Here is a 13,492-nt window from a genome sequence, read left to right on the forward strand (position 1 = left end):
CCAAGGTTAACGCTAATCACCGCTTTAATGATTGTGAGGGATCACCCTCACCTTCAGCCCCTGTTGTTTTCCTATCAGGAATAGCATGCACTCTCATAAATAAAGGTATGAAAAAGTGCCTAAAGATCTGTACATTTTTTTGGCTCGGAAAATGTTCTCATTTGTACGCGGAGAGAACGCTGCTGTACTTTCAGAGGGCGCATTTAGGGAAATTTGATCCTTGAAGAACAAAAAATGTACATCCACCGTCGCGTTATTTCAGAGAGTGCGTGCGGTCGCCCGGAGGTTTGACGAGCGTGACACAGATGATACCAGTAGGCCCACCCATGATCCTCTCTGTCACTAGATCCGAAACCAATCAAGCCTTTATGGGACAGTGAGGAACCACCTTCCCCTCGCTCTCTCCCCTCTCCGAACATCAAAGGAAATTCCGTGGGCGGCTAAAAGACACAAACGGGGTGTTCTGGGTTGCCTCACGCTGGAAGGATTTATAACTCCTGGAAGAAAGACCAGAGCACCGAAGAGCCTCGAGGCCCTGACCCATTAATACAATAAAAAGAGCAACCTGTGACATTATTAAGTTACTGAGGCTATCAATGAAATGTCTTGATTCCAACATAAGCAATTGTCAATAAGGCTTCCTGGTCTGGAATTAATACTTTCTTGGCCGCACAAGCTAAAAGTGGAGGCCCCTGTTTCATGAATGGCCTTATCACAAGCTAGTGATATACTTTGCATTAGAATGATGTCATAACCTAGGTTTACTTAATTATTATTATTAATAAACATCACCTTTGTTGTTGAGAGCAGGAGTAAATTTGTCATCGTTGTGAGAGCTGGTCAATAAGTAGGCTGAACTGGTAACGATAGCATTTGTTTGACAACTTAAAAAAGTTACTGTACTAAGTCATAACACATTATTAAATAAGCCTTAAATGACCCAAACACCCGTACATTGTTTATACTTGGCATCACCCCACTGGGCTCAGCATCCTCCATCCCTGCTGGCAGAAGTACACTGTGTATTGTTATCTACGACAGTCGTGAGGAAGGTTGGTTTCATTTTAAGGTATATTATGTTCATTATATATGTTGAGGCAGATTTTGGAGCAGGGAAGAAGCCTCATTTTCTTTCATTTTGTTGCGGTTCATTTGTCGTGTTTGTTCCGGTATTGCTTTGTTACCTTTCTATATATGAGTGTGTGCGTGTGTGTCTGTGTGTACTTATGTGAAGTGGCTCATCTGTAAATCTGCAGTTTGATTCAGTACATATTCCCGATGTTTATTTCATTTCCACGGGTGATTTTCTACAACAAAACATGTCTGGCTTCCAACATTTGGATTCAATTAGCTCCCCAGTAGACGGGCCTGGTAGAAGCGGGCCCTTTCGGAGTGTCATGTCATTATGCTTCCCCCTCTGCAACCGGTCTGACACCATGTCTTTAAGTCATTTTCACTAATCTCCCACAGCTTCGGACTGCAGAACGTTTCCACTCAAATAGCTGGAGGTGGATGATGTCACGGAGTCAGCAGCTGCTAAGTCAGCACGCCAAGTCCTAATACCCAGTGAAGTGTGCAAAGCAAACAAAGGCCCGAGCCACACAACACATTTCACTCCATTACTAATAAATGCAGGGCTTTCCAACTCCAATCAAGGGGGGACATTAAACCAGCCCTGTGGGGATTAGCTTGGCCCGAGTCAGATGTATCTTGTTAAGTTTTCTCTCAGTGCTCTTTGGCAGTGCTAGCGTAGCGTAGCGAGACTCTATGAACTCAATGGCACATTGCTTAGCCTGCCTCCTGGCTTGGATTAACACTAAATTGACTGGCTCGTCACTTGTTTACTAAGGAAATGGAAGGACGTGTTCTGGAACATGTTTGTTGCCCTCGGTTACCAGCAGTGATTGTTACATCAGCATTAGAATGTCCAGTGAAGAACATTCTGATAACATATTTGCGGTCTTACACCTAAAGGGTTAATGATGTTTATGTTGACGCCATACATTCTCGAACTGGTTGGAGACCAATTGGAGCATTTAGCACAACAGGCCTGATAAAATACAGTCAGTTACAGTGATGTTGAATACTATCCACGGCTGTCGTAGGGCAGACCTGACAGTTAGAGTGAACCCAGCGTTTTGGGAGGGGGGGGAAGGGGGGAGGGAGTGTAGACAAAAGCAAGCGAGAGGAAAAGAAAGAGTGAAACGTGAAGGAAGCTATAAAGGGAAAAGAGAGGAAGAGCAAAGACAGGTTTTTGGCACGCGGGCGAGGGGGTGGATTTACGGTGCGGTTCCTTGACTCTGACGCTCTCTAACGGGCCTCCCCGGTGAAGCAGGGGGTTCTGGTCCGAGGCGGGGTAACGGAAACGGCACATTTAGCCGCGGCTCCGCTCCTCCCCCAGAATAGCGGCTTTCACATCGTCCTCTCTTTTGTACCATCACACGGTGTGTCGTTCATTCTGCGCTGCTTTTAAAAGGCTCCATTTCACATTCTCTTCTGTGTGCGTTTGTGTTTTTTTGTGTGAATCTGTGAATTCAGCGACCACATCGTGAAACTTTGTTTTTTTTTATAAAACTGTATGTTACATGGGTCTGTGTCTCAAACACAGTCCAGAGCTAGGCCTGGCAGTTCTACATGGGCATCTCACATAAGGTTTCATTGGGTGACTCCTAATGCTTAATGTGATGCTTAACCTAACAGAAGCAGCCTTGTTTTGCTACACATAAATGACTTTATAAGGTATAAAAACGTATACATGTGATTCATAACCAGCATATTTTATAGCCACATTGCCATTTCCTGTGAAATACACTGTTTGAATGCCAATAAGGTGTAGTGAAAGTCATTGCCAATGTTGTGCCATTAAGATTTAACACCTACCTCAGGGCTATGCTGCTGCTGTAGTGCCTGTTTTCATTCACTACTCATTTTTTAAGGACAATAGCTCGGTAACTGCTAACTACCTATAACCTGGGACACTGATAGTCATTTGTATTATCCGTATTAGACATAAGCTGTTCTCTTAAACCCTCCCCCGCAACTACTGTAGTGCCTGTTTTCATTCACAACTAATTTGCTAAGGATAATAGCTAGATAACAGTTAATTACTTATAAACACAGAGATATAACCTGGGACACTGAGAGTTGTTTGTATTATCAGTATGAGACACAAGTCCCCCCCATCCCACCCCAGTATCTTCTTTAGAAAAATGCCAGACTAGAGATAGTCGATGACAGAAGAACCCCTCTGCACTAGAAACACGACAGGACCGCAGTACGTACAGCGCAGTCCTGAAGCTTTTGGGGACAGTAGTGCATGATATCGGAGAGTAACTGTCCGTTGGCTACCTTTAAGAGCTCCTAATGAGAGGGAAGGTATTCACAGACCCGATTAACAGCAGAAAGAGTTCACTCAAGCACCATACACAATCTGTACACGCATCGCAATTCTGTACAATTTACCAAATGAATTTCAAAAGCAATATATATGTGGTTACCGATCCCCCAGGTATGGTACCACTGATTTGGGGGGGGGAGAGCTTGGACCTGCATTTTAGGCACTCATCTCCACTCTCTCCACATCTTAAACCTGGCTAAGACAGGCAGTGAATTAACCTTTTTTTTTATTGGATAGATTTGGACTTGTAAAGCAGGAACATTTGCAGTGATGTTGACTAAAGACTAAAGCACAAACAAAGAAGAAAAGAGATGATATTCCTCTCCGTTCACACAGCAAATTGGCGTGACTGAACCTTCTCTTTGGGGTCGCTGTTGCTATCAGTGCCACAGGTAATGAGAAGCGTTCTGTTTAAAGGACAAATGCCGATAAAACGGCGCGGTCTCAGAGCCCGCCTCCGCAGACGCGAGAGAGCGGCGGGGAAAGGGAAAGCGCTCGGAGATTAAACGCAGCGGGGAGACGATCGGGGAGGTGAAGTCCTGCCGCTTTTACAAGCTGAGAGCAGCTCGTCCAAGAAGCCTGGTCTGTGTCTGAAGAGCTTTCCAGGAAGAGGACCGCAAAGCGGCCAAGTTCATCTGTGCGCACGTTGCCCAGGGCCACCGCTCGTTAGAGGCCGCAGCAGCAGCACTGAGACGGTCCCAATTAACCGGGCAGGAAGCGTCACTCACTGGTCCCAAAAGTGACCGCACAGTCCTCAAATGAACTTCCCCTTTTTTCGTTTAAAGCTTAAAGGACGCCTTCGCGCCGCGGCGGGGAATGAAGAGGGCCTCGTTTTAGAGAGCGATTGTGCTCTTTTCTGGATTTTCACTTCAGATGTGCTCAGCTGTCCTACAGGACGTACACATAACACGCGCCAAATTTCAGACACTAACCGCCTATATGGAAAATAACATTTTACTGACACACACGTCGGGGTGAACGTCAGTAAAACTATAGCTTCGTCTAATAGTGTTTGTTTCAATTTGCACTGTCAAAAAAAAAAAAATCATTATGGTACTTTAAATACAATCCTTTAAAAAAAATTTGAATCTGCCTGAGGTACAACAAATCAGACTGTTATTTGTATCCGTGCAGACATGTATTCACACTCCTGGTACTGTGCTGGGAGATCGCAGGCCTCTGCAGAGGAATGAGAGCTGGCGAACAGAAGCTGTGCTTCAGAGCATGGAATGAGAGATCGGAGTACACAGACATGGCAGTTTGACCCATCAGCTGTGTCTGTTTGCTGGGGCTGTGGCATCACAGAGCAAAGGGCACTGTGGTCCAGTTCACCCTTCTCATTACATTACATTACATTATTGGCACTTGGAAGACACTCTTATCCAGAGCGACGTACAGTTGATTAGACTAAGCAGGAGACAATCCTCCCCTGGAGCAACGCAGGGTTAAGGGCCTTGCTCAAGGGCCCAAGGGCCGCCCCTACATGAGCTGTGAACTTACTCTAACCAGTACAATGTGGTATTAACTCAACGTAAATTTCCTGAAACAAAATTAAATATAATTTCATTATCACCTATACAAAAGCACAGAAACAAAAAGCAATCGGTGTTCATCTATGAAACCTGGCCTTCCTTCTGCCAGGGTAAGCACCGGAGGCTAAGGAGGCTGCTCCTCACCTGCACGTACCGGAAAGACCCGAGTCTCGAAGGCTCAGAGGGCTTATTCTACTGCTCGTTTGGAGCAGACTCAGACTCAATGCAGCGATCCAGTTCTGACCAATGCCCGCAGAACGGAAGGTTCGGCAAGCGTTCACATGTTACTTTATATTCCAGATTCTCAGCCAAGAATTCGCAGCACTGAATTCTGTCCAGACTCTTTCTAAGGGTCAGAAATTTTTTTTTAAAAAGTTCCCGTGTGGAATATCACAGCGAAATGTTTTCATGGGTCAAACATCCGGCCATAAGAGCCTGATAAGCACAATTCTGCAGAGACAGAACAAACACAAAATGTTTTAATCCCCAGTATGGAACTTGTATAAGTGCCTATAAATAGGCAAGGAAATCTGAGACTGGTGCGATATGGATAGAAAAAGCATACAGAGCTGTACTACAAAAACACACACAATCAAACACAGAGCAGAGAATAATATTCCACACATGCAGAACTAGAATGTGTGTACGTGTTGTGAGTGTGTGTGTGTGTGTGTGTGTGTGTGTGTGCGAGCGTGCGTGAGTGTGATAACACACTGCTATGCTATGATGTTGTTGCTTCCCCTCAGTAACCCAGATCGATGGTTTGGTCAGCAGCCCCTCGGTCATGGTCCAGTTCCATGTCTCCTCCTCCTCCACACAGACCCTGGACTGGCCTGAGGGGGGGAGTACTGTGGGGGTGTGGGGGTGTACTGTGGGGGTAAGGGGGTGTACTGTGGGGGTGAGGGGGGTACTGTGGGGGTAAGGGGAGTACTGTGGGGGTGAGGGGTGTACTGTGGGGGTGAGGAGGCGTACTGTGAGGGTGAGGGGGGTACTGTGGGGGTGAGGGGGGTACTGTGGGGGTGAGGGGGGTACTGTGGGGGTGAGGGGAGTACTGTGGGGGTGTGGGGGTGTACTGTGGGGGTAAGGGGGTACTGTGGGGGTAAGGGGGGTACTGTGGGGGTGAGGGGAGTACTGTGTGGGTATGGGGAGTACTGTGGGGGTGAGGAGGTGTACTGTATGGTGAGGGGTGTACTGTATGGTAAGGGGAGTACTGTGAGGGTGAGGGGAGTACTGTGGGGGTGAGGAGGCGTACTGTGGGGGTGAGGGGAGTACTGTGAGGGTGAGGGGGGTACTGTGGAGGTGAGGGGTGTACTGTGTGGGTAAAGGGAGTACTGTGGGGTAAGGGGAGTACTGTGAGGGTGAGGAGGTGTACTGTGGGGGTGAGGGGTGTACTGTGGGGGTGAGGGGTGTACTGTGGGGGTGAGGGGTGTACTGTGGGGGTGAGGAGGCGTACTGTGAGGGTGAGGGGGGTACTGTGGGGGTGAGGGGGGTACTGTGGGGGTGAGGGGTGTACTGTGGGGGTGAGGAGGCGTACTGTGAGGGTGAGGGGGGTACTGTGGGGGTGAGGGGGGTACTGTGGGGGTGTGGGGGTGTACTGTGGGGGTAAGGGGGTACTGTGGGGGTGTGGGGGTGTACTGTGGGGGTAAGGGGGGTACTGTGGGGGTGAGGGGAGTACTGTGTGGGTATGGGGAGTACTGTGGGGGTGAGGAGGTGTACTGTATGGTGAGGGGTGTACTGTATGGTAAGGGGAGTACTGTGAGGGTGAGGGGAGTACTGTGGGGGTGAGGAGGCGTACTGTGGGGGTGAGGGGAGTACTGTGAGGGTGAGGGGGGTACTGTGGAGGTGAGGGGTGTACTGTGAGGGTGAGGAGGTGTACTGTGGGGGTGAGGGGTGTACTGTGTGGGTAAAGGGAGTACTGTGGGGTAAGGGGGGTACTGTGAGGGTGTGGGGGTGTACTGTGGGGCTGAGGAGGCTTACTGTGGGGGTGAGGGGAGTACTGTGGGGGTGTACTGTGGGGGTGTACTGTGAGGGTGAGGGGCGTACTGTGAGGGTGAGGGGCGTACTGTGAGGGTGAGGCGGCGTACTGTGAGGGTGAGGGGCGTACTGTGAGGGTGAGGGGTGTACTGTGAGGGTGAGGGGCGTACTGTGAGGGTGAGGGGTGTACTGTGAGGGTGAGGGGCGTACTGTGAGGGTGAGGGGTGTACTGTGAGGGTGAGGCGGCGTACTGTGAGGGTGAGGGGCGTACTGTGAGGGTGAGGGGCGTACTGTATGGTGAGGGGTGTACTGTGAGGGTGAGGGGTGTACTGTGAGGGTGAGGGGTGTACTGTGAGGGTGAGGGGCGTACTGTGAGGGTGAGGGGTGTACTGTGAGGGTGAGGGGCGTACTGTGAGGGTGAGGCGGGGTACTGTGGGGGTGAGGGGTGTACTGTATGGTGAGGGGTGTACTGTGAGGGTGAGGCGGGGTACTGTGGGGGTGAGGGGTGTACTGTATGGTGAGGGGTGTACTGTGGGGGTGTACTGTGAGGGTGAGGGGGGGTACTGTGGGGGTGTACTGTGAGGGTGAGGCGGGGTACTGTGGGGGTGAGGGGAGTACTGTGGGGGTTAGGGGTGTTCTGTGGGGGTGAGGAGGCATACTGTGTGGGTGAGGAGGCGTACTGTGAGGGTGAGGGGTGTACTGTGAGGGTGAGGGGTCTACTGTATGGTGAGGGGTGTACTGTATGGTGAGGGGTGTACTGTGTGGGTGAGGAGGCGTACTGTGAGGGTGAGGGGTGTACTGTGAGGGTGAGGGGTGTACTGTATGGTGAGGGGTGTACTGTGAGGGTGAGGGGAGTACTGTATGGTGAGGGGTGTACTGTGTCGGCTGTACTCACATGTGCAGCGGTACGGCCGTCGGCTCGTAGACGTAGCGCCCCTGAGCGTGCCGGTCATCGATGGGCACCGGCGGGTGGAACGGCGGGAAGAAGGCGGGCGTGGCTGGAGACGGAGAGAGGAGGAGAGGAGGAGAGGAGGAGAGGTAGGGGTCAAATAATTATTATAATAATAAATAATGGAAATTTTCACTCTCACTCTCCAGATAAACACACTGCATGCTGCTTGCTTTTGCAGGGAGCGGTCACCAGTGTGTGATAAGACCCAGGCCAACTGTGTGTATGCAGGCAGAGTTCACCAGCAGAGTTAAGATTTGATAGCACACTGTGTGCCCCAACCATGTACTAAAGCAGGGGTACTCAATCTTACCCAGAAAGGGCTGGTGTGGGTGCAGGCTTGTGTTCCAACCAAGCAGCTACACACCTGAATCTACTCATCAACCATTAGAGTTTTTGCTAAGGACCTGGGTTAGCAGAATCAGGTGTGTTATTGCACCCACGCCGGCCCGTTCTGGCTTAGATTGAGTACCCCTGCTCTAGAGCAATACCTCCACTGGATCAGCCACCCAGCAGCACCCAACCAGTCCCCATTTGATCAGTTCCGGTTCAAGCGAGAGCTGCTAGGAGCGCCCACGGGTGAGACTGAACCGAGGCACGCCCTGACACGTGTCAGTCACGGAACGGACTGCACGGTGACCGCCGCTGCTGGCCTCCCTGGCGGCTGCAGCGGCCCTACTGCGTGTAAACCGCGGGGTGGAGAGTGCCAGCTCTACGAGGGGTTGCCAGAGGGAGAGCTGCCCGAAAGCTGTTTCCACTTCAGTGCATCTTCCAGCCCCGGGTCCCGCGCACGGGGCCAAAACACGGCCCCCGTTGCCCAGAAAACACTGACGTCTCACGTTTCCGACCCGTTCGGTTTACTTTGCGATCCGTCATCTGGCTCGCCCCGCGCGCTTTTCCGACCGTGCCGCACATCAAACGGACGAGGCTCTATAAACACGAGCGTGAGGAAACACAGCTCCAGTCAGCTTCAATCACAGGGATTAGCCATAACATAAGGCATTCAGGCTGAATCTCAAAATAGAAAAATACAACTGAGTCTTGCTCTTCTTTTGGTGGGCTGCACAGTGTTTAAATATTGCTCAGAAGTGCTGGGTTTACCGCTGGTGTTGGGTTTAATCATCGTGCATTACATTACATTATTGGCATTAGTCAGCCACTCTTATCCAGAGCAATGTGCAGTTGATTAGACTAAGCAGGAGACAATCCTCCCCTGGAGCAATGCTGGGTTAAGGGCCTTGCTCAAGGGCCCAACGGCTGTGCAGAATTTATGGCTACACCGGGATTAGAACCACCGACCTTGCGTACCTAAGTCATGTACCTTAACCACTACACTACAGGCCTCACCCAAAACACTCTAGACTGAACTCAAGATGGCAGCCGTGAAGTCTCTGCCCAGATCTCTTTCACTAAACCCCAGAATGCTCAGACCGCAATAAAGCAAGAGGTGGATGAACACAGAAACAGCCTCAGGTTGCAATTGTCAGGCTAAACTGAAGATGGTCCAGTTCCTCGTCAAGTTGGATTATTTACCCACAATCCTTTACTGCCTTTTCCTCTCTGGCTGCCCATTCTCCTAGCTGCTCCTGCTGTTGACAGGTGCTTATTTGAGTTTACCTTAGCAGCTCCAATGTAAACCGGCTCTGGCACCCATTTCAAATAGACCGGGTGATTCCAGGGCAGAAAAGGCAAACTGCCGTCACTCAGAGGAAGCTAAACAGAGTCGGCAACGGGGGGGTTGTTGTTTTGCTGGGGGAGAATCACTCAGCTCTCGTTCAATGCTAGCGGCTGGCTTGCATCTTTCATCAGGCTGCAGAAGACAGAACTCCATTCTCCGTTCCCCCCTTTAAAAACAAATCTGCTTTTTTTAGACTTGTCGAATCCCTACAGTGAACTCATCACACGGTTCTCACCCCTTCCCCCAAAGCAGACTTTTTTATGAGGTGCTAAAACCTAGCTTATCTTGCCTGTCTTTCTCGGCCTACGAAGACCCATCAGACGAAGTGCAGAGCCAATATGGATCCCTGCCCTTAAACCCTGTTCCTCTGTTTCCTATCCTCCCATCTAAACTGAATGGGCACACTGGTAGTCGCACCATCAACATTACAGGGCCGTGCAGGAATGAAGGAGCAGGATGCCCTCTGTAATCCAGGCCCAACCCTGGCCAGACCACAAACGGAAAACTCAATCTGGGACCGGGCCAGGGCTCTGGTTTATACAAATCTGTAATAAAGACAAATTAGGGAAGCAGAATGCACTTTATACTGAATCCTACCTTTAATTAAACATTTAAACCTTTAAATAAAAAGATAATCAAAAGCATACCGTGCCAATGGTAAACCCCGGTAAAATTCCTGTTTCATCTCCAAGACAGATTTGTCGGAAAGCTGGACAGTGAACAGCTTCCTTTAATTTCCATCATTAGAGGTTAGTCGGCCTGCTGGCTTGCTGGTTGGCAGCGCACCCTCTGTGTCTCTGTAGTTTATACAGTAATGAAGGTGCACCAGCTTCAGCCTGTGAAGGGCATTTGCTTCAACCGTGAGCTATACCACCTGATTTCACAAATTAGCTAATTAATTGAACCAAGCAAGGTAAAATAATTAGTGAAATCAGGTGGTGTTGTGCACCACCTGTTAATCTTTAAAAACTTAAGAGTTCAAACTGATTCCAATATCTTGTGTGATATACAGGTTAAATAGTAATGTTAGAAAGTCTCCCTCTGTACCACATCATTTGTAACACAAAAATAGCAACTTTGACACAAAAATGTTGTTGAAAATAACACATAACATAGTATCACAAAAGTGTGCTGCATATTAACACATCGTTTGTGAGAGAGTACAGCCACTAAACACATTGATGTATCCCAGCCATCCAAATAATATTTTTATTTCACTGTTTTTAGGGTGTCGAAACTGCTCTTGCGATTTTCTCATGTCATCGATATGCCCTTAACATGTTTTCCTACAACGAGCCTAAAAATTTTTGAAGGCGTTTCAAAAACGTTGTTAAAGTGTTGCTACAACGACGCTAGTCTCCATGACCTCACGCTAACATTGTGAAAAACGAGTCAGTTAAAAATGAACTTGACAGGCTGACGTTTGAAAGTGCTTCGCCTTCACAACGGCAGTGAGATCCATATGGGTGTTCAACACACGACGGCACACACAGAGCGTCCCATCCCATAGCTGCACTAAACAAGATGTGAAGGCCCAGAGCCCAAGAGAAGGCCAGGAAAGATGATTTACAGCCGCGCGCTGGTTTATGTTTCCTGAACATCTGGACTTTACAAGGGGACATATACAGACTCTTAAAAGACTTGCTCTGTTTAAATGTACTCGCTTTTAAGTTCAAAGCAGAGACGTTTGTTTGAAATGGTATGGAGTTCAACGGACTACTCATTGTCAAAATCATTGCAACAACAAAAAAAATAAAACAGATTAGATTACAGGGATATAATTAGTGCAATGCCAAAAACCAAAGACAACAAATCTTCATGGGGGTGAGGGGTCAATATCAATTACAATAACATTACAGCAATAAACATATAATCTCTTGTGTTTTTCTGATTCACAACAAGAGTCTTGCTCATACTGTAAAGTACCTTTGAACCCATGCTGCTGTGAATGTGTGAATGTGTTTAACAGATGTTTAGTAAATCACAGTGGTTGCTTCTGTTGACTTTGGAATGTTTCACTTAATTGCAGTGCCAGAGAATGTTTAATGCTTGTTTACCTAATTACTTCTGCATAAATTACTCCAATGCACTTGTTCTGGTACAACACGCAAGCACATGCTAAGTTTTCATAATTGTAGCCTTGAAGAAACATTGCTTGGAGTGAATTATAGCAAATAATCAAGGTGTGAAACACCAAGGAAAACATTCAACTGAAGAGGAAAGCAGGTTGAATTCAGGCTGTTTATGTGTTGCCTAGCTACTCTACACTGCCTGCCCAGAGACATGCCAGCTGGCTTCTAATCATACTATACATTCATACTTTTCATATATTTCTATAAGTTCAAAATAAAACTGTGATGAAATAATGAAGACATCTCAACACACTCTTCTACGGTCCAAAAAAATCAACACCTGCTTCACACAAAGAATGTTAGGACCTACCTTTACCTGAGCGACTGAATTGCCTTTAGGTTTGAATGAAGTTCTTATCTCATATTTTTAATGGCTATGAAGACGGCATCATTCGCCTCTACCCACGGTGTACAGGCCACATTATGTACGCAGCTGGACTGAGAGAGAAGCAGGTCAGTCCCATTAATAACCCTGCCTCATGCGCCAGCATATACTTCTCCCATGCAATGGAGACCAGGTGGAAACTGGAAATACTGCTGAAAAACTTGGTCTGTTCAAATGGTAAATGGTTGGCATTTATTTAGCGCCTTTATCCAAAGCACTGTACAGTTGATGCTTCTCCATTCACCCATTCATACACACTCACACGCCAACGGCGATTGGCTGCCATGCAAGGCGCCGACCAGCTCGTCAGGAGCATTTAGAGGTTAGGTGTCTTGCTCAGGGAGACTTCGACACAGCCCGGGCGGGGGATTGAACTGTCAACTCTCCAACTGCCAGACGACTGCTCTTACTGCCTGAGCCATGTCGCCCCGTTCAGTGTTAGCTCTGGCGGTAAGAGCGGTCATCTGGCAGACGGAGGGTTGCCAATCCCACCCTGGGTGTGTCAAAGTGTCCCTGAACAAGACACCTAACCCCCAAATACTCCTGATGAGCTGGTTGGTGCCTTGCATGGCAGCCAATTGCTGTTGGTGTGCGTATGAATGCGTGAATGAGAAGCATCAATTGTACAGCGCTTTGGATAAAGGCGCTATATAAATGCCAATCATTTAGAAAACACTCTGTACTCAACGTATCTGATCCAATGCGTCCCTACAATGGAGTGGTTATGACATGCTATACCAGAGCAATGACTGCTTTCTTCAGATCAGCCTCCTCTTCAGGAATTCTTCCAGCTTTGATTAAGCCCCTATCGCCCAAATTGAACATTTTTTAAAAGTCAACGAAAAGCTGTCTAGACGTTAACGTGAAAACACGGCCATGTTTACCTGCAGGTACATGCCCCCAAGTGAGTCGGACTACAGCCCATAATCTCCCAGAATAAGTCAGAATAAGGGAGAGGAAAATGACTCCCCTGGTCAAGCATGTTCATCTCCCCTGGAAGGTTTCCCACTTTGAGTGATTCAAGGAAACCGTGGATGCCAGATTCCTGGACTCGGATATTTTCGTAGCCTCAAGGTCAGTCGCGAGCGAAGCGTGTTTGGAGAGTGTACGGATCTGTGGAATGTGGACAAAATAATATCTCTGACACGGGACAGGAGCATAACTCAGCAAAGGCCAATTGTGTTTTATGGACGTTTTATTTTTATGCCTCACATTGTTGGAGTTCCAATCACATTTGCAGGATCATCGTCATCTGATAGAGCTCTGGCAAGGTACACTACTAGCTATATTACACAGTCCAGGGTACACTACTAACTATATTACACAGTCCAGGGTACACTACTAACTATATTACACAGTCCAGGGTACACTGTGTAACTATATTACACAGTCCACGGTACACTACTAGCTATGTCACACATTCCAAGATACACTACTAGCTATGT

General features: G+C 48.2%; 1 protein-coding gene across 1 annotated transcript in view; it reads right to left on the reverse strand.

The window, feature by feature from the left end:
• The window catches only part of LOC133136214 (transcriptional activator GLI3-like), a 58,564-nt gene that overhangs the window by 29,016 nt on the left and 16,056 nt on the right, over positions 1–13,492 (reverse strand). Inside the window, exon 3 of the mRNA XM_061253507.1 lies at positions 7,799–7,901. Within this exon, the coding sequence (XP_061109491.1) occupies positions 7,799–7,901 (103 nt within the window). The remainder of the gene's footprint in view (positions 1–7,798; positions 7,902–13,492) is intronic.

The sequence above is a fragment of the Conger conger genome, chromosome 9 (assembly GCF_963514075.1).
Source record: "Conger conger chromosome 9, fConCon1.1, whole genome shotgun sequence".
NCBI classification, from domain to species: Eukaryota; Metazoa; Chordata; class Actinopteri; order Anguilliformes; family Congridae; genus Conger; species Conger conger.